Source organism: Dama dama, chromosome 30, assembly GCF_033118175.1.
Source record: "Dama dama isolate Ldn47 chromosome 30, ASM3311817v1, whole genome shotgun sequence".
In the NCBI taxonomy this organism is placed as follows: domain Eukaryota; kingdom Metazoa; phylum Chordata; class Mammalia; order Artiodactyla; family Cervidae; genus Dama; species Dama dama.
In genome coordinates, this window is record NC_083710.1 from 25,477,190 (window position 1) to 25,498,662 (window position 21,473).

At 42.9% G+C, this 21,473-nt stretch overlaps 2 protein-coding genes across 3 annotated transcripts in view; one reads left to right on the forward strand and one right to left on the reverse strand.

Moving 5' to 3' along the window:
* The window catches only part of LOC133049472 (phosphatidylinositol 3,4,5-trisphosphate 3-phosphatase TPTE2-like), a 34,182-nt gene extending 30,233 nt beyond the window's left edge, over positions 1–3,949 (forward strand). The window contains exons 10-12 of the mRNA XM_061133492.1: positions 361–456; positions 1,721–1,791; positions 3,806–3,949. Coding sequence (XP_060989475.1) covers positions 361–456; positions 1,721–1,791; positions 3,806–3,908 — 270 coding nt within the window. The 3' untranslated portion in view covers positions 3,909–3,949. The remainder of the gene's footprint in view (positions 1–360; positions 457–1,720; positions 1,792–3,805) is intronic.
* A 2,738-nt stretch (positions 3,950–6,687) lies between these two features.
* SLC25A15 (solute carrier family 25 member 15) overlaps positions 6,688–21,473 on the reverse strand; it is a 30,819-nt gene continuing 16,033 nt past the window's right edge. For both annotated transcript variants that reach the window (XM_061133490.1, XM_061133491.1), the window contains exons 4-7: positions 14,411–14,548; positions 11,625–11,794; positions 10,307–10,465; positions 6,688–8,948 (exon numbers count right to left, since the gene is read on the reverse strand). In XM_061133490.1, coding sequence (XP_060989473.1) covers positions 8,824–8,948; positions 10,307–10,465; positions 11,625–11,794; positions 14,411–14,548 — 592 coding nt within the window. In that variant the 3' untranslated portion in view covers positions 6,688–8,823. The remainder of the gene's footprint in view (positions 8,949–10,306; positions 10,466–11,624; positions 11,795–14,410; positions 14,549–21,473) is intronic.

Here is a 21,473-nt window from a genome sequence, read left to right on the forward strand (position 1 = left end):
CCATTAGGCATTGCTCTTTGAATGTGCCCACTAGCTTTAAAATTGAACTTCTAATGTCTTCTCAACATATGAAAATCAGATGATAGACATTCAACAGTAATGTTAACTTGGTTGAAGTCTAATGGAAAACTGGATACTTTACTTTTCAACAGTGCTGCACCATAACCTTCAACCACACTGGCCTATTAAAAATGTAAACAGTAGTATTACAACTATAAAGATTCATATTTATACATGTAGTCACTGAACTATGAGACCAAGAGAACTTGATTAAATATTAGAAGCTGCAATAAGTGAACATGAACTTCACTGTTGTCTCATTATCAGGTTGATAATTCTGAATTCTATGTGTTCATCCAGATATTTCATGATGCTGAAACAGACAGAGTAATAATCTTGCTCTCTAACTGCCCACCTCTGTATGATGAGGTAAAAGTGAAATTTTTCTCTTCTTCGGTGAGTAATCAAGAAATAACCTATGCTATTCATCTCATCTAGTCTTGTGAATGATTCTGACTTGGGATTTCCTTGACTATAGTTCCCAATAAGCAAGATGACAGGCGATGTCAACCCCAAGTCAGGGAGGGGAAGAAAACAAGTCAGATTACTATAAAGAATTTTTTAAAATAAGAAAACATGTAAGGAAACCTTTTTTGCTTGTTTGTTTTCTAAATTCTATACAATTTGCATGTGTTCATTTTTGAGCAAGAGAGAAATACAAAAACAAGGATGTTAAAAACAAAACAATGTATGTCTTACTACATAGCAGTGATCATATTTTTGCTTTATATCTTTAAAACACATTTCTCCCCATAACTTACAAAATACTTTGAGGAAGGTTTTGCTTTCCTCATAATTGATGTATAATTCATTTAAAATAGTATATTTAATCCAATATTTATGAAATATAATGTCTGCCACTGTCATTACATTATCATGAGGGCATAATTATGTTGACCAGTTAGCAAATGTCTGATTATTCTGTATATAGTAAACTTCTAGGCCTCAATTGCTAGTTCACTTTCCTATAACATCATCAACCAGAACTGCCGACAGACAACTGTGTTGCTCAATTTAAAGCTTATTTCCTTCATGCCCCGCTTGCTCCCTGTTGGGGGAGAACTTACTAAGTTTGAAGTGGTAAATGTGTTGAAGCAAGTGACCTGGAAAGTTCCCCTCGAGTAATGGAGCCAGTCTGAGTTCTCTTAATCAGTGGTCTCTAAGCAGAAGCGCTAGTGGGGGGATGTTGGTTTTGTCTGGCCTTTGTGATTTTCAGGCCCATGAACTGAAAGTCCTTTTGGAAATTTTAGCTATTTCTATCATCATTATTGATAGTGGTTAACTATCTAATGTAGCTGGTTCTTTGTAAAAATGGGTGATACACTGGGGCAGAAATCAGCATAATCCTTAGTAGATTCTGTTTAGCACTATCCAGACCAGATTAAAATACCAGTGTCTAAATTTATAAATATCTATCATAGAATACATTTCCTTGAAAATTTTGCCAGAAACAGCAAGAGAAAGGAATGGTAATCTCTTAGTCTTCTCCTTGGTGTCTTGAGTATAATATTGACTAGAAGTGCTGCATTTTAATAACTACAACTATTTGATGAACACACAAATGAATAAAGGAAGGAATTTTAATCCCTTTGGAATGACTATTTTTCACAGTTACATGGATACCAAGAACTAATAGTTGTTTTAAACCATGTCTTTTTAGGCTCTTCCTAAATACTATGACAACTGTGCATTCTTCTTCTGGTTCCATATGTCTTTTATACAAAATAACAGGTATGGCCATGGTATAATCCAGTAGAAACAGCTTAGTCTCCAATGACTATGTAAGGGGTAATGACAAGCCTTTATTTTAAAGTTATTTTACTTGGCTGTGTTGGGTCTTAATTGTGGCACACAAGCTTAGTTGCCACCTATGGGACTGCTCCGTAGCACGTGGGATCTTCGTTCCCCGACCAGAGATCGAACCTGCATTTTAAGGCAGATTCTTAACCACTGGGCCACCAGGGAAGTCCCTGACAAGTCCTTTGCTAATAACTCAAACCCAATTTATAGATACCAAAAATTCTTTTGAGTCCCTGTTTTCACTGCCTTATTTATTGTGATCTGGTTCTTTAAAAAATATGGCTATTCTTGAGATCCACTGTTGCATTAGCCTCAAGATCCATGCCATAGGACTGTGTTATAAAATATCCTATAACCAGATCTTGACTGGTAACAAGTCCTTCCCATGAAAGTTCAATATGAATCTGTTTAGCACCTCAAATATGGCAGGTCCTCAGTACATGCTGATTTACTGATGACCAGCCAGCATCATATTCTACACCACAGTAAGGCATCACCCAGGGAGGCTTTGGCTAGTTTGAAAGCTGGCTGACATACTTATATTTTACATTTCTATATTTAGGGCTGAAGTTATAAGCCACAGTAAGTACTGATGAAGACAGCTTAAAAAAAATTATGAATAGTCTCCCATAAAAAATGTTCTAATAACTAAATTGGATATCTATTGATTTGAAGATTATGGCAAAGAACCTCTATCATATCTGAACCTCATTCCTACATCTAGAAGTTCCCCACTTCTCATGTCCTATGGTGCTGAAAGTTTGAGATTGGTGTCACCATCCCATCCCACCCAAGGAAAAACAATATTCAAAAAATTGTACAGGAGTTTTGAAGAAGTGGTTGTGATTATATAGGCCTGAGTTGACAGTTCTCCTGACATACAACTCTAGCCTTTACTTCAAATGTGGATGCCCTCCCATCCCACCTCAAGTTCCAGGAAGGCAACAATACACCTACAATTCATACACACTTAGTGGATTTCGATAGAATGAACTTTAGATGTGACGGAACTTTAGCAGATTTTTTTCCCCTTGGATGTGCTTGTGATCAGTTGTGTCCAACTTTTTGCAACCCCATGGACTGTATAACCCATCAGGCTCCTCTGTACATGGAATTCTCTAGGCACGAATACTGGAGTGGGTTGCCATTCCCTTCTCCAGGGAATCTTCCCAATCCAGGGATCGAAGTGTCTTTTAAATTATGAAGTGGGCATTTTGGATGAATTAAGTCTCGTAAGACAAACAGCTTCACCCAGTGGTATGGAAATTTAAATGTTAAATTTTCTGGCTGGCCAAGTCTCCTGCAGTGGCTGGCAGATTCTTTACTACTGAGCCACCAGGGAAGCCCCCCCCCCCCACCCCCCAATGTTTACGGATGGAAAACTTTGACTCATGAGCAAAATCCCTCAAAATTGACATCTGGGTGGAACTTCATTTGGTGCTACTTCTCCAAAGCAGTTCTTGCTGAAGGACAGTTTTTTCCTTTAAAAACCATGGTTGTATTAGAGAGGCAACAAGTTCCATCACTTTTCTCCTCGCTTTTATAGAGTTCCTCAGGATTTAACACTTAGATTTCCATACTACTGGGTGAAGCTGTTTGTATTACGAGACTTAATTCATCCAAAATGCCCACTTCATAATTTAAAAGACACTTGTTTATACTGGGTTTTAATACACATCCAGTCTGATTTGTCACACAGCAATTCATTAAATACAGATGTTAATTCCAAAGGCAATATTAAAAGAATGAGTGACCAATTGTTACTCGAGGTTATTATATTTTTGTCTCTTGATAGAGAGTTGAGCTTAGAAAGCCAACTAGATGCAAAGGAGCTGAGACTGATGGTGGCCAGCAAGCGGGGCTTTAAATCAAGGGTGCCCTACGGCATGGCTTTTCTGTTAGCCTGAAAATAAAATGTAAAAAAAATTTTTGTTTTCTATTCTAGGCTTTATCTATCCAGAAGTGAATTGGATAATCCCCATAAAATAAAAGCATGGAAAACTTACAGTCCAGAGTTTGCAGTCGAGGTATATTTTGATGACATTTAAGTTCCTGGTATCTGATTAAGTATAGTTCCCCTTCTAGGCTAGAATCATGTTCTTCCCAATCCTTGCTACATATTTATATCTTTTAAACCTATGTTCTTGCTGATATGCTTATATTTATATACATGTACATATGTTCTTGAGAAATCTATTAAATATATACAAAGGAGAATGTCAATGGCAGTTATTGTTTTTTGGAAGGACTATACATCACACAGAGTTTTCATCTGAATTAAGTTTGAAACAGGACACGGAACATTAGTTATCACTTTTAAGAACTTACAAATAAAACTTTCCCACCAAAATATGATTTAAAGACTGCAGTTTCCCCTAATACTGTGGGTTTGTTTCATTTACTTATATATTTCTGGACAAGTATTTATTCCCTGCTTTGTTTTACATCTGTAACTTCAGATGTTAGAAGGTAATTTCTTTGACTTACAAACTATTAACAATGATCAGAATGGCAGCAAAAACTATTTTAAAACCCAGAGAAATGTTCACACCAGCAGCCTCCCACCCCCAACACGGGTGTTTTTTTTTTTTTTTTAAACTCCAAGCACTGCACAGAACTCGGCAAGCTTCCTTTAATTATACACAGGGCATCGAGGGAGGGTAAAAGAATCTTCGGTAACCTCTGCTTTTGTCCGTCATTACTGAAGTCAAAGGGAACATTTGCCTAGAGCAATCTAGATTTTAAAATCCACCACTCCTGCCCCCAACCAGCTTCACCCAAGTTTGGAGAACTTTGAAGTAAGGTCAAGTTTTCATTATAGACACTGGTTAGCCCTGTGTCCACAGGGAATCACTATTTTCTCTTTGGTTCAGTTCAGTTCAGCTGCTCAGTCGTGTCTGACTCTTTGCGACCCCATAACCACAGCATGCCAGGCCTCCCTGTCCATCACCAACTCCCAGAGTTTACTCAAATTCATGTCCATTGAGTCAGTGATGCCATCCAACCATCTCATCCTCTGTCGTCCCCTTCTCCTCCTGCCCTCAATTTTTCCCAGCATCAGGGTCTTTTAAAATGAGTCAGCTCTTCGCATCAGGTGGCCAAAGTATTAGAGTTTCAGCTTCAACATCAGTCCCTCCAATGTACCAGGTGCTATTTTATTCTAAGTACCTTCACTGCCATAATTATTCTTGAAAACAGTTCAATGTTGGCTTTATTACATGAGCAATTTTCCTTTTATTGGCAAGGCTCTCAACAATCTAGCCCTGGTTGAATTTATCAGGAGATGAAAGGTAGCACTCGAGCACCTGCGCCTCTGCTAAAACAAGGAATACCCATTCCTTAAAAACCTGACACTGCTAAAAGTGTGAAGTGTTTGTTAGTCATGTCCGACTTTTTGTGACCTCATGTATGCAAAAAGTCAACCCCTTTTTGCGACCCCTGCCAGGTTCCTCTGTCCATGGGGATTCTTAGGCAGGAACACTGGAGTGGGTTGCCATGCCTTCCTCCAGGGGATCTTCCTGACCCAGGGTTGGAACCCAGGTCTCCCACGTTGCAGGCAGATTCTTTACCATCTCAGCCACAAATAAGGTTTCGGGGGCTGGGGCAGTCCACTCCGATGAAGCAGTGTTGGAACAGCACTCTGACCACTCAGGCTGGCAGCCCCAGTCAGTATTTGAGGGAGACTAGACCATCAGTTTACAGAGGAGGGCTGGTGGGTGCCAACCGAGCAGAGATGGGAGGAGACCTCTGAGCTGCCACGTGGTGGTGTGGAAGGCCCTGCAGGTGCTTCTTTCCCCCTCAAAACAGCCCACAAACGGTCCCAGCTGCCAGTGTAGCTGCCCAGCTGGAAAAACGATCATCCTCCCCTCTCCCCGCCCACCCCCCCCCAACACCCCGTCCCCTTGGAGGAACTGATCTTGGACGAAAAGGCTTTCAAATTCCTCCCACATTATGTCTCCATTATTTCCTGTAGTTTGGGTTACAGAAACGTGTAAGGACAGGTTATTTCCTTGGAAATTCCTGCAGCCATCATCTGCAGAGGAAGATCAGCTGGCAGGCTTAGGTGGATGAGGAAAAAAGTGAGGAAAGTAAGATCCTAGCTTTAATACTGGCAAAAGTTGGGGAACCTCAATTTTTCAGAATTTTGATTTTTGAAATAGAAGAGATTTCAGATGGGGGTTTTTCTTTCCTAACCCTCCAAAGTGCATCAAAATTTCTGGCAATTATGAGCGGTCACCTGATACTGCTTTTGCTCATAAACAGAACTTGCTCAGGGCCACCTGCAGGCCTGCTTTCCTAGAACCCAGTGCGAATAGTTTGTTAAACAACTTGAGAAACTTATAGAATATCAGAACGATATTGATTTTCTTGAATAGAATTTACTGACCTGGAGGGACTTCCCTGGCAGTCCAGTGGTTTAGACTCTGTGCTTCCAATGCAAGGGATGCAAGTTCAATCCCTGGTCAGGGAACTAAAAGCCCATGAGCTGTGCAGTGTGGCTGAGAAGAATTTACTGACCTGGAATAGAACTATCCAAACTTGTATCAAGAAATTTATTTTAAAAAACAGCATGGCATCCTGGCAAATCAATCACATCACATCCACAGCCTGGTGGAGGGAAAGTAATTTTTGTGGGCCAAGTTTCATCATCACTGCAGTGTATAGATAACATGGATTTTTATCAGTAGTTTTTCATCACGAATTTTGTTGACAAAGAACAATGCTAATTGCAATAAAACCACCACCTTGAAATATCACCATACATGACTCAGGCATTCCTGACAGTTGGTTCTTTGCATGTATGTACATAAATCATATAGTCACCTATTAGGCAAATAATTTAATGACAGAACACAAGAATTTCTTTAAACATAGTATTTCAAGCTACTATATTTTTGTCTGGAGTACACACCTGAAATGGTACAAATTGTACCTAAATACTGAACCATGAGTTAAGCGAATAGGATGCAACAAAACAAAAACACAGTTCTGACTTAAGTTCCCATTCCTTACTCCCATTCACTCTTAACTTGTCTCAGATGGTTTCTGTTGAAGAAATTAAGTTACATCTTTGCAGGACAACACAGGAGGAGGAGTGCCAGTGGGCTCTGGAGGAAGCCTCTTCCCGGGGGAGCCAGTCCCGTTTGTTATTTTGGCTTCAGTCCAGGCCTGTCTAGATGAAGCACTACTCAGTCGCTACTGACCATTTAAATATGGAGAAAAGGTAGGTAGAAAAATGCTTTTCAAGAAAAGACAAATGGAAGACCAGGCATAACACAAACCCATCGGGCACAACGCTGAGCATCCCGCCTTCCTGACCTCCTAGTTTCTGGCAGGTGGCTAGAGTCACTATCAAGGCTTCAGGGAGAACAAAAAGCTTGCAGAAACTAGAGGTTTCCCACAGGGACAGACATACGGCTGAGGAGCTGAGGACTGTTACTAACAACACATCAGTTGCTCAGGCCGATTAAGACCTCTTTATCAGAGCCAGGGACGGGGGAGCCTGGTGGGCTGCCGTCTGTGGGGTCGCACAGAGTTGGACACGACTGACGTGACTTGGCAGCAGCAGCAGCATCAGAGCCCTGGGTGGTCCTGGGACCGGGACGGGGCAGCTCCCTTACACCAGACGACAGAGAACGGCTGCCCCTCCCAAGCCTGTAGAAACCCAATGAACTAGGGTTTGTGAGTAGTGCAGACAAACGGCATAGTTTAATAAAATGACTTGTTCCATTGATCAAGTCACACCCCAGAGACCGCGTCGCTGAAATTCATGACGGCCAGAGGCCCACGTCAAAAGGCTCTCATGCTGGAAAAGCCCGACCAGAAATGAGGGATCGTGAGACAAAAATTCAGCCCAGCTCACCTGACACCCCTCACGGAGAGGGCAAGTCCTAAGGATGTCTGAAAGGAGAGCGCTTCGCCCAGGAGCATCCTGTCGTTAGATGCAGAGCCAGGGTCTCTCTCGGCTTCCGCAGTCTGCTGCCTGGAAGGGCTTCTGATTGGCGGAGGCAAACGAGGGCGTGGCCCAAAGCCGGGAGAGAGTCCAATAGCCTCCCTGGAACCCCACCCAGGCCAGGATCCAGGGGCAGAAAGCAGCTCAGGGACGCTGTCAGGCACCAGCTTCCCCTCAGCCCCTTCCTCTAGCTCAAGCCCAGCAGAGGGGAGTCTCTTGGGCGAGAAGGGAGGAGAAGCCGGCCCAGGGCTGCTTCCCAAAGGCTCCGGGCCACACCCAGCCCTATGGGGGCGCGGAATGTGGTCCTACCTGGAAGATGATTGGCACTGTTCCCACAGAGGAGCATCCTAGGAGAATCCAGCATGCTTCCTCTGAAACGTCAGTCGAGAACGTGAAAGTATGTGGGTACATTCTCCTTTTTAAAATCTAGAAGGACATCTTAAGTTTTCAAGCACCACAGGAAAACGTTTTAAAACCTGTACCCACTTAGTATAGTGTACGTGCTAAGCATATATATATTTTTTTTAAAAAAGAGACCCTACATCTAGAATGGATTACTCATTTATAACCATCCTCATGAAACATGGTTACCTCAGGATTTTTTTGTCCTAATGCACTTTGAGATGAAACATGGAACTACACTGCTTCACTCACAACACATAACCATCTAAACTTCATGGACACATACAGGTTTATGCAAAAGCCCTTGATATAGCTCTACTCAGCCCTCCAGATTAGGTAAACCTCAGACCAGCAGCCCACCTACCCTGCATGTCCCACCATGGACAAGAGCAGCAACTTTTCTATTTCAATACAATTATGGGCAGAAATTATATGCTATAAAATAGAGGCTCTTCTATAAAGTTTAAGGTAGAAGAATGGAAGACAAAAAATAAAAATAATTTGCATGAAATCAAAATAACTCCACGTTGGTCTTGTACTCTTTGAAACCCTGAGATGAACTGCAGTCCTCAAATGCCTGCACTTGGATCGAGGTTTGCTGCAACGCTTCAGTATGCTTCGAACTGGTTCATCATCAACTTCCTGCTATATTCATAGGCCAAGAAGAGGGCCCCGTTGGCAGGGAATGCGCGAATCAAGGTAGGTTTCAGTCCAGAATATAAGGCCAGTACTCCTAGAACACAAAGGGGTGATCAAAGACAGATTTCCCTCCCCCCTTCTTGCAGATATCCCACGAACGCGCACAGCATGGATATGTTTACACTTACAAGTCCAGACAATAGAGCTAAAACCCAACAGTTACGGAGCAGGTTTCCCTGAGCTAATGGAACTAAACAGTCTAGTGGAAACAAGGGCAAGGGCAGAACTCTCAGTAAAGTTGGCGAACATTCACCAATCCTGTGCCTGTTAACTCCTGGTAGATGGACGTGGCAGAGCGGGGCCACATGGGCTAACAGAAGGCAACCAGAGTCACAGATGGCAGCGGCTTTGCAGCTTCACGTGGGGGCGAAGACCATGAGGCAGTGGGCCAGGAGAAAGAACGTGGATGAGGTCAGAAATCTGACTAGTATCAGGTTTCTGGTATCAGTACTGCCCAAGGCGGTTCTGAAGATCCAGTCAGATAAGGGAGGTTTAAGTACTTTGTAAAACTATGAAAGTGAAATTGCAAATTGAAAAGGGGTTACTGGGGACTTCCCTGGTGGTCTAGTGGCTAAGACTCCTTGCTCCCATTGCAGGGGGCCCAGGTCTGATCCCTGGTCAGAGAACTAGATCCCACATGCATGTCACATGAAGAATCCCACATGCTGCAACTGAGACCCGGTGAAGCCAAATAAAAAAACAAAAGGGGTTACTATTAGTAATAGACGTTTTGTGCTCTATTCGGGGTTAAATCAGTTTCTGCATATTTACTGTGCTCGCTCTCAAGAGACGTGTATGTGCCAAGTTTTAAGATGCATAGTGAATGCTAGAAGGACAGGTCTTTACTCACTAGTAGCATAAAATCGACTTTACACAACCACTACTTGAAAAAGTCATATATTATATTATATATATATATATCTCCTGTATAACCAAAACCTGATAGCAAATAACCTTCAGAAACTGCTTAGTGCCTTTCTCATTCCAGAAGTCTTAGCATTAAGGATGTACACTGTTTGAAATGTCTAAGCGATTCCATTAGAGCTCAGCTCCTAATAATATTGCTTAAAACAAGTGGTGCTAACTTCGAAACATCCGTCTTCCTAGACAAAAGTATATACTTAAAAAATTCTCTCCAGGCTATTTAGAAAAAAAAAAAATCCTGGCCCAGAGGTTAGGGGTCAGGAGCTTTAAACATTCTTGAGAATAATGAAAGAACCTAAAGAAAGGGGTTTGAAAACAAATCCACAAGTGTGGGTTATATACACAGTTAGAAAAGGTTATGAGGTGGGGGAAATAAAGCCATTATCCATGTGATCAACCTCAACAAGACTAGCGGCGAAATGACTGCTCTCTACACACCACCTCTGGTTCGGCCAATGGCAGACTCACCTTCATTTTTCACGATGCTTATAAAGGTTCCGATAAATCCCGCCTGTTTGCCAGACATGGAAAGAACTTGAATCCTGGATTTGATACAATCCACTGGGTAAACAGCAAGCCACAGGCAGATTCCACCAAATCCACCACTTAACATCAAAGGGACAGGGCCTGGAGGAGAAAATGGTATTTTGTCTTGAGCACAGGTGATGTGACATTTCCAGAGGTCAGTGCGGCAGTGGCCGCAGGTGGGTGCAATTACCGACAGGGAAGCTGAGGAGCGCAGTTCTCAGGGGCAACAATCCAAGAGCACAGGTTCCTTGTGATAGCCTAGGGGCATCCCTCATGATGCCAGGGCCAGGGGCAGCTCCAGTGAGGGTCAGATTTAGGCTGGCGACTGTGGCCCTCCTGCCGTGTCCTCCAGAGGCCTGCCCCCCACCCCCCACCAGAACCAGCAGGCCCCAGCAGCATGGCAACAGCCTGCCATGAGGAGTAAGAACAGAGGCCACGGAAACACAGGCTGCATCTTTTTTCAACTTTCTCAAGTATTTTAATATATTAATACCCTACAGCCCCGATTCTTCCTTTACAGGGAAAAACTAAAGTTATCTTATTAAACATGACAGTTAAGCCTGGGAGCACGATGATCCTCAGAACAGGTCCAAACACTGAAAGGAGGTGTTTAAGAAAAAAAAGTAATCCCCCACGAGCCAAGCATTGGGTCAAGCCACTAATGAGGATAAATGAGAAGGAAGGACCCTTCCCACTGCTCTTAAAATACTGTCTATCAAGGGGGCTTCCCTGGTGGTCCGGTGGTTAAGACTTCACCTTCCATTGCAGAGGGGCGTGGCTTTGATCCCTGGTCAGAGAGATAAGATCCCACATGCTGCATAGCCAAAAAACCCAAAATACAAAACAAGCAATGTTGTAACAAATTCAATAAAGACTTTAAAAAGAAATGGTCCACATCCAAAAAAACCTTTGGGAAAAAAAAAAACACACAATCAAGATTTATTACTAAGTTTAAACTTATTCAGAGATGCTTCATAGGTGATTTCCTCCAGGAAAAATGATGTCTGCAATCTTCCTTAAAATGGACCCGGAGAGAATGCACAAAGGGTATTCCAGTAAAATAAGTTTGGAAAGTCTTGCTCCAGCCCCTACCCTGAGGAAATTACCTAGGTGGGAGGAAGGTGCTAGCTACCACTTGCCACTAGGGTTTCTCCCTGGCATCCAGAGGCGCCTAGGGCCAGGCGAACCCGCCGTGCACAGATTCCATAGCAACCACCACCACCCAGAAGCCAACACTTCAAACCCACCTGAGGCTTACCTAATTCGTCTTTCGATCTCCCCGAGGCAAAAAATGACCGGCTCAGTTCATAGCCACCGAAAAAGAAGAAGTAGCCTGGTACTTCTCGAAGCAAAGTACTTGAGAGTCCGTGGTAGAAGCCCAAGGGGCCGTCCTTCCTAAAGACAGTCTTCACGACAGACCAGACTGTGCTGGGTGGAGACAGGGTGACAGACAGTTAGGACAACGTTCACACCCATCCCGTAGACCTGACGGAGCTCTGACCACCAAGCAGCTCATTTCATAAACAGAGCAACCAGAATTCCAGCCCTAAAAGGCTTCTGTGGGAAGGAAATCTCCCAAACAGATACAATTATTTTATAACAAGTTTATTTTATCACTTGAGCTAGTCCATGTAAAGATATTTTATTAAAATGAATGCATACATTTCTAGAAATCATTATCAAAGATCTAAAAGAGCCAATTACACCCATTTTTTTCCATAGTAAGTGAAACTACAATGAGAATTGTCCAAACTCAGCGAGAATAAAATGGCATTGTTCATGCCCAGTCCCCTTACCGCCCTCAATTTCTATCTCCTCAGCCTTTCTTTGAGCTGGTATATTTTGAGCGAACTGGTTGTTCAGGTGTTTAGGGTTTTGTTTTGCTTCCATCCAGGGAAGTGAGCAAGGAGCCGTACATGTTACTTAAAGGCAAGAACAAAAAAAATTCCAAGAGCCGAACTATGTCAGGCTAGACTCACCCAGTATTTAGTTCTTACAGGGGCAGGTGTGTAAGAATTTTTTACTTGAAGCAGATCAGAGCCTGAGGCAGCCGGAACATGGCACTCTGTGCAGGCTCTTCTTCCTGATGGTGTCAGGGGTGGGGAGTGGGAGGCCCGTTCCTGATAGCACCAGAAACCAAGCCTGTTTGGCAGGCCCCTTGCTCCTCACTGTGTTCTCAATAGGTGACCTGGCTTGGACCAGAGAGGGGTCAGGCCCCAGGTAACAATAGGCCACCTGCTTTTATTGATGATCTGCCTTCCCAGGCATCATCCACTAGCCAGTCCCTGCCTGCAGTGCCCTCTCCTTCTATATTGAAGAAGTAAAGTAATCCAGGGTTTCCCTGATGGCCCAGCAGGGAAAGAACCCGCCTGCCAATGCAGAAAACTCAGGAGACGCGGATTCGATACCTGGGTAGGGAAGATCCCCTGGAGAAGGGCATGGCAGCCCATTCCCATGTTCTTGTCTGGAGAATCCCATGGACAGAGGAGCCTGGGAGGCTATAGTCCGTAGGGTCGCAAATGGTTGGACACAATTGAGCGACTGATGCGTGCACGCACAAAGTAATTCAACTCAACACAGTTAGCCTGGTTCCAATCCGGGTCTCAACCCTCAGCTACCATATTCCCAGCTTGGGCACTGCTGTACCTAAAACATGTACAGGGTGTCCATCTACCAGAGTCCTTTGGATCTAACAATTACTTTCTTTAAAAATACTTTAAACCGCTTTCACGAGACAACTTTCTGGGTGCTGTTAATGCACTGCTCATCTGGGCACCAGCTGACGAAAAGGTTCATTTGTGACTATTTGTGGAACCACACACTTAAGATTTCCTATGATTTCTGGGTGTGTTTCTGTTACCGTGCGTACACTGTATTTCAATGAAAAAAAGCATTAAAGACTTTTGAACTTCTAGGATATGAATAATAGATTCAAATAGGTTGTAATGAATCTCTTGGCTGCAGGAAATAGGGTGCTATTATGAACCCCGTTTTCATTGGAAGGAAACTGACGACTCAGAAAATGGTCAGTTTATCCACCAGTTCTTCCCAGCAGTTTATTTATTGGCTTTTGAGTTAACCTGAGCAATACCCATGACCAAACCTTTACTTAGTTAAGATAAATAAGCAAATTTGGGATGAATAAGGATAATAAATTGCTTTTTAATTCAAATAATAAATAATGTATATGATTCATACATTCCCGGATAACTCAATCACTGAAGACTTGCTAAGCTTACAAGGGTTTGATGAATGTTTTCAGAACTTGGGCCCTTTGTAGCTATACTTAAAGGACTTATTCTTGTTGTTTAGTCACTACATCATGTCTGACTCTGTGACCCCATGGATTGTAGCCTGCCAGGCTCCTCGGTCCGTGGGATTCTCAAGGCAAGAATACCGGAGTGGGAAGACATTCCCTTCTCCAGGGGCACTTGAAGGATTAGGGAAGCGGGAAAAGAAGTCACCAGGATCTGGTGTGCTCAGCATGAGCACTGATAGTGAGCAAATATTCACCCCAGAATCCAAAGTGGCACCTAGGAAAGCTTGGCCTCAGCCCCAAAGCCGCTGCTATGTGTTTCTAGGTATATATGGAGGTCACACCTTAGGCTCTCCACAGGCCAAATGAGGTAGAAGCCCTGCTTCCCCACTTTTAGGATATGAAATATTTGCCTACAGGGACTTCCCTGATAGTTCAGTGGTTAAGACTCCACACTTCCAATGCAGGGGGTGCAGGTTCAATCCCTGATCACAGCACCAAGATCCCACATACCTCATGGCACAGTCTCCGCCCCCCCAAAATTTTTTTTTTAATTAGGAAAAATAATAAATCATTGTTAAAATCTTTTGCCTACATTCTGGGGTGGGTGGTGGGTCCAACCATCCCAGACTGTCCATTCAGAAAATTATTCTCTGATGGGTGGGCGTGGGGGGGGGAAGTGTTTGGAGTAGATAAACTGTTTTGCTTCTTAATTATAGCATAATATAAAATTTAAAAATATTCATTACACCAAGGCAACCTGACGTTTGTACCCAGGCAGCGCTTACTTCTGGCTTTTGGCTATCTTGCCCGACGTCTCCATCTCGTACATGGTCTGCAGCCGGCACTTCACCAGCTCCGTGGGGCAGAGGACCAGGGCAGCAAAGGCAGAGGCGAAGGAGCCGGCAGCTGCGTTCTGCAGATCACTGGGAGGATGCAAGCACAGGCGGCCCGTTACTCATTCACTCGGCACTGGGCAGGCTCCAACACAGATGGTAAAGCAGAGTGAGCTCAGGTGGAGAGGAATGCTCCTTCAGCGCCCACCAGGCTTCCTCCGAGGAGCCCACCACCCCGTGGGGGCGATAGCAGCATCCTGACTTCCGGGGAAAATGATGCTTAAGAGATGATACCCATGTGCTCAGTCACACAGGTGCTTAGTGGCAATGCTAGGCTTCAAACCCAGGTCTCTCTGATGGCAAACCCATGCTTCTTCTATTAGTCAGAGAGCTATGGCCTGGACCCCACCCCCAGATTCCAGTGCTGAAGCATTCACCCTCCATGTGACAGTATCTGGAGGAAAGTCTTTGGGGGGTAATTAGTTTGAGATGGGGTCCTGATGTGATTGTGGAAGAGACTGGAGAGCTGGCTGCTGTTCTCTCCACCATGTGAGAGGACAGGCAGGCGGCCCTCTGCAAACCAGGAGACGGCCCTCGCTGGATACCATATCAGCCAGCACCTACCTCATTCCTAGACTTCCTAGCCTCCAGAACCATGAGAAACAAATGTTTGTTTTTAAACCACCCAGTCCAGGGTATTTTGTTCTAGCAGTCAGAACTAAGACAAAAAGTGACACAGAGAAACCAAATTTGGAAGAAAAAATTCTCTAAGGTCCCACCACTCCAAACATATACTCCATTAATACTTCAGTGTGTTTGCTGCTGAGCTTTAAATAAAACTAGTTTTCGAGGCCACCCCTATGTGCCCTGCATCCAGCCCAGAGCAACCACAAGTGTAATGTAACTACTACAGATGAAACTAAGATCATGGCATCCGGTCCCATCACTTCATGGCAAATAGATGGGGAAACAGTGGAAACAATGGCTGAGTTTATTTTTTGGGGCTCCAAAATCACTGCAGATGGTGACTGCAGCCATGAAATTAAAAGATGCTTACTCCTTGGAAGGAAAGTTATGACCAACCTAGACAGCTTATTAAAAAGCAGAGACGTTACTTTGCCAACAAAGGTCTGTTTAGTCAAGGCTATGGTTTCTCCAGTGGTCAGGTATGGATGTGAGAATTGGACTATAAAGAAAGCTGAGCACCGACGAATTTATGCTTTTGAACTGTGGTGTTGGAGAAGACTCTTGAGAGTCCCTTGAAGGGACTAGATCTGATAGACAAAGTGCCTGATGAACTATGGACGGAGGTTCATGACATTGTACAGGAGACAGGGATCAAGACCATCCCCAAGAAAAAGAAATGCAAAAAAGCAAAATGGCTGTCTGAGGAGGCCTTACAAACAGCTGTCAAAAGGAGAGAAGCGAAAAGCAAAGGAGAAAAGGAAAGATATATCCATTTGAATGCAGAGTTCCAAAGAATAGCAAAGAGAGATAAGAAAGCTTTCCTCAGTGATCAATGCAAAATAGAGGAAAACAATAGAATGGGAAAGACTGGAGATCTCTTCAAGAAAATTAGAGACACCAAGGGAACACTTCATACAAAGATGGGCTCAATAAAGGACAGAAATGGTAGGGACCTAACAGAAGCAGAAGATATTAAGAAGAGATGGCAAGAATACACAGAAGAACTGTACAAAAAAGATCTTCATGACCCAGATAATCAAGATGGTGTGATCACTTACCTGGAGCCTGACATCCTGGAATGTGAAGTCAAGTGGGCCTTAGAAATCACTACGAACAAAGCTGGTAGAGGTGATGGAATTCCAGTTGAGCTATTTCATTTTTTTTTTTCCATTTATTTTTATTAGTTGGAGGCTAATTAGTTTACAATATTGTAGTGGTTTTTGCCATACATTGACATGAATCAGCCATTGATTTACATGTGTTCTAGTCCAGCTATTTCAAATCCTAAAAGATGATGCTGGGAAACTGCTGCACTCAATATGTCAGCACATTTGGAAAACTCAGCAGTGGCCACAGGACTGGAAAAGGCCAGTTTTCACTCCAATCTCTAAGAAAGGCAATCCCAAAGAATGCTCAAACTACCACACAATTGAACTCATCTCACACGCTAGTGAAGTAATGCTCAAAATTCTCCAAGCCAGCAATACGTAAACTATGAACTTCCAGACGTTCAAGCTTGTTTTAGAAAAGGCAGAGGAACCAGAGATCAAATTGCCAACATCTGCTGGATCATCAAAAAAGCAAGAGAATTCCAGAAAAACATCTATTTCTGCTTTATTGACTATGCCAAAGGCTTTGACTGTGTGGATCACAATAAACTGTGGAAAATTCTGAAAGAGATGGGAATACCAGACCACCTGATCTGCCTCTTGAGAGACCTGTATGCAGGTCAGGAAGCAACACTTAGAACTGGATATGGAACAACAGACTGGTTCCAAATAGGAACGTCAAGGCTGTATATTGTCACCCTGCTTATTTAACTTATATGCAGAGTACATCAAGAGAAACGCTGGGCTAGATGAAGCACAAGCTGGAATCAAGACTGCCAGGAGAAATATCAATAACCTCAGATATGCAGATGACACCACTCTTATGGCAGAAAGTGAAGAACTAAAGAGCCTCTTGATGAAAGTGAAAGAGGAGAGAGAAAAAGTTTGCTTAAAGCTCAACATTCAGAAAACTAAGATCATGGCATCTGGTCCCATCACTTCATGGCAAATAAATGGGGAAACAGTGGAAACAGTGGCTGACTATTGTTTTGGGCTCCAAAATCACTGCAGATGGTGACTGCAGCAATGAAATTAAAAGACGCTTACTCCTTGGAAGGAAAGTTATGACCAACCTAGACAGCATATTAAAAGGCAGAGACACTGCTTTGTCAACAAAGGTCTGTCTAGTCAAGGCTATGGTTTTTTCAGTAGTCATGTATGGACGTGAGAGTTGGACTATGAAGAAAGCTGAGAGCAGAAGAATTGATGCTTTTGAACTGTGGTGTTGGAGAAGACTCTTGAGAGTCCCTTGGACTGCAAGGAGATCCAACCAGTTTATCCTAAAGGAAATCAGTCTTGAATTTTCATTGAAAGGACTGATGCTGAAGCTGAAACTCCAATACTTTGGCCATCTGATGTGAAGAAAGAAAAAAAGGGAAGTCACTCAGCTGTGTCCAACTCTTTGTGACCCCATGGACTGTAGCCTACCAGGTTCCTCCATCCATGGGGTTTTCCAGGCAAGAATACTGGAGTGGGTTGTCATTTCCTTCTCCAGGAGATCTTCCTGACCCAGGAAATGAACCCGGGTCTCCAACATTGTAGGCAGACACTTTACCATCTGAGCCACCAGGGCATGCGAAGAGCTGACTCATTTGAAAAGACCCTGATGCTGGGAAAGATTGAAGGCGGGAGGAGAAGGGGATGACAGAGGATGAGATGATTGGATGGCATCACCGACTCAATGGACATGAGTTTGAGCAAGCTCCAGAAGTTGGTGATGGACAGGGAGGCCTGGCGTCCTGCAGTCCATGGGGTCGCAGAGTCAGACATGACTAAGCAACTGAACTAAACTGAACAGATGAAAACCCAGGATAAATTCTGAACCAAAAAGTTGCTTATTGCAAAAAAACTTCCCAGCTCAGCTGAAGACCACCTGGAGCTCAGCCACAGAGGGGCACGGGTGTGGTATAGTGGTGCCACAGGAGGGGGCCAGCCAGTGTGAGTCAGCAAGCGTGAGGCTTGTAGTGCAGATGGCAAAGCTGGAAATCTAGATGGAGGAATGAATGCACACAAATACAGAAAGAGAAGACTTCACTTCATCCCACATGGGCTTAGCACCACCAGCCTGGGGCACTAGCAGGGCTATGAAGCTGGAACTTACTAAGAGTTCAAGAATATGGGGAAAAGTACGCAAAACAAATTGCCAGGAAGACTCCTGAGAGTTCATGGATGTCAGCAAAGGAGATGGTCTCCAAGCCGTGGCACAGTGTTCCATCATGAGTGCACCAGTGGTACGTGTGGGGACAACCTTTTGTTGGGCTGAAGAACTGAGCTGCTCACAGCAACACCTGGCCATGACACTGACCTGTTAAATCCCAGCAAAAGGCTGTCACTGACAACTAGAACAACTCACAGACCTCCAAAAGACCCCAAAGGCAACTCCCAGGGCAGCCTGCCAGGTAGAAAGGTCCCCTCATGATTTATCTCCCATCTGGAAGTAAATGCCTAACAGACCTACCACATTCAATTGTCCTAAAGTTACAGTAAACCAACCCACTTACATCAATGGACAGCCATCAGGACAGGAAATCAGTAAGGAAACACAGGTCTTAAATGACACATAAGACCAAATAGATTTAACTCATATTTATAGAACATTCCCTCAGAGAGCAGTATACCTTCTTCTCAAGAGCACATGGAACATTCTCCAGAATAGGTCACATGCTGGGCCAAAAATCAACCCTTGGTAAACTTAATAAAATTGAAGTCATATCAAACATCTTTTCCAGGCACAATGCTATGAGATTAGAAATTAATCGCAAGAAAACTGTAAAAACAAAAAACAAACCAAATACATGGAGACTAAACAATATATTACTAAGCAACCAACAGACCACTGAAGAAATCAAGGAGGCAATAAAAAATTACCTACATGAAAAGCAGCTATACTTCAATTTTGAAAGTTAAAAACAAAATTTCCTAGAGACAAATGACAATGAAAACAAAACAATCCAAAACCTATGGGACTCAGCAAAAGCAGTTCTATGAGGGAATTTTATAGCAATACAATCTTACATCAGGAAACAAGAAAAATCTAAAAAAAAACCAACACCTTAATCTTACATCTAAAGCAACTAGAAAAAGAACAGATAAAACTCAACATTAGTAAAAGGAAAAAAATCAAAGACCAGAGCAGAAATAAATAAGAGATGAAGAAAATAGAAAAGATCAATGAAACTAAAAGCTTAGCCAGACTCATCAAGAAAAAATGGGAGAGGGCTCAAATCAATAAAGTTAGAAATGAAAAAGGAGAGGTTACAACCAACACCACAGAAATACAAAGGATCGTAAGAGACTACTGTGCTTAGTCACTCAGTCATGTCCGACTCTTTGTGACCCCATGATCTGTAACCCACCAGGCTCCTCTGTCCATGGGGAATCTCCAGGCAAGAATACTGGAGTGGGTTGCCATGTCCTCCTCCAGGGGATCTTCCCATCTCAGGGATTGAACCCAGGTCTCCCACATTGCAGGTGGATTCTTTTTACCGTCTGAGCTACCAGGGAAGCCCATGAGAGAGAGATACTACTACAAGCAACCATATACCAACAAAATGGACAACCTAGAAAGAAATGGACAAATTCTTAGAAAGGTACAACCTTCCAAGACTGAACCAGGAAGAAATAGAAAATAAGAACAGACCAGTCACAAGTACTGAAACTGAAAATGATTAAACAACTTTTAACATGGGGCTTCCCTGGTGGTCCAGGGGTTAAGAACCCTCCTTGCAATGCAGGGGACATGAGTTTGATCCCTGGTCAGGGAACTAAGATCCCACATGCTGCAGGGCAACTGAGCCCTGGAGCAGCAACTACAGGGTCCTGTGCTTTGGAGCCTGCATGTCACAACTAGAGTCTGTGAGTGGCGATGAAGATCCCACATGCTGCAACTAAGTGAAAGTGAGAAAGTGAAAGTGAAGTCACTCAGTCGTGTCCGACTCTTAGTGACCCCACGGACTGCAGCCTACCAGGCTCCTCCGTCCATGGGATTTTCCAGGTGAGAGTACTGGAATGGTTTGCCACTGCCTTCTCCGACTACAAAGCTACACTCATCAAAACAATATGGTACTGGCAAAAAAAAAAAAAAAAAACCACAAATGTGAATCAACATAACAGGACAGAAAGTCCAGAGATAAACCTACACACCTGTGGTTATTAATCTATGACGAAGGAGACAAAAACATACAATAGAGAAAAGACAGTCTCTTCAATAAGTGGTGCTGGGAAAAATAGACAGCTATAGGTAAAAGAATGAAATTAGAACATTCTCTAACATCATACACAAAAATAAACTCAAAATGGGTTAAAAATCTAAATGTAAGACCAGACACTATAAAACTCAGAGGAAAACATAGGTAGAACACTGACAAACTGCAGCAATATCTTTTTGAATCTGCCTTCCAGAGTGATGAAAATAAAAACAAATAAACGGGACCTAATTAAACTTAAAAGCATTTGCACAGCACAGGAGACCATAAGAAAACAAAAAGACAACTCACAGAATGGGAGAAAATACTTGCAAACAAAGGAACCAACAAGAGATTTATCTCCAAAAATATACAAACAGCTTGTGCAACTCTAACCAAAAAAAGAACCCAATCAAAAAATGGGCAGAAGATCCAGACATTTCTCCAAGGAAGATACACAGATGGTCAAAAAGCACATGAAAGATGTTTCACATCACTGATTATTAGAGAAATGCAAATCAAAACTATAGTGAGGTATCACCTCACACTGGTCAGAAAAGCCATCATCAAAAAGCCTACAGACAAATGCTGGAGAGGGTATGGAGGAAAGGAAACCCTCTTATACTGCTGGTGGGAATGTAAATTTGTACAACCACTGTGGAGAACGTGTGAAGGTTCCTAAAAAACTAAAATTAGAAATAAAAATAGAAAATGATCCAGCAATCCCACTTCTAGGCATATATCCAGACAAAACCATACTTTGAAAAGATACATGTACCCCAATGTTCACTGAGGCACTTTTTACAATAGTCAAGACATGGAAGCAACCTAATTGTCCATTGACAGAGGAATGGATAATGAAGATCTGGTACATATATACAATGGAATATTATTCAGCCATAAAAAAGCAATGAAATAATGCCTTTTGCAGAAACATCAATGGACCAAGAGATTATCATACTAAGTGAATAAATCAAAGACAAATATCATACAATATCATTTATATGTGGAATCTTAAAAAAAATCAAACAAATG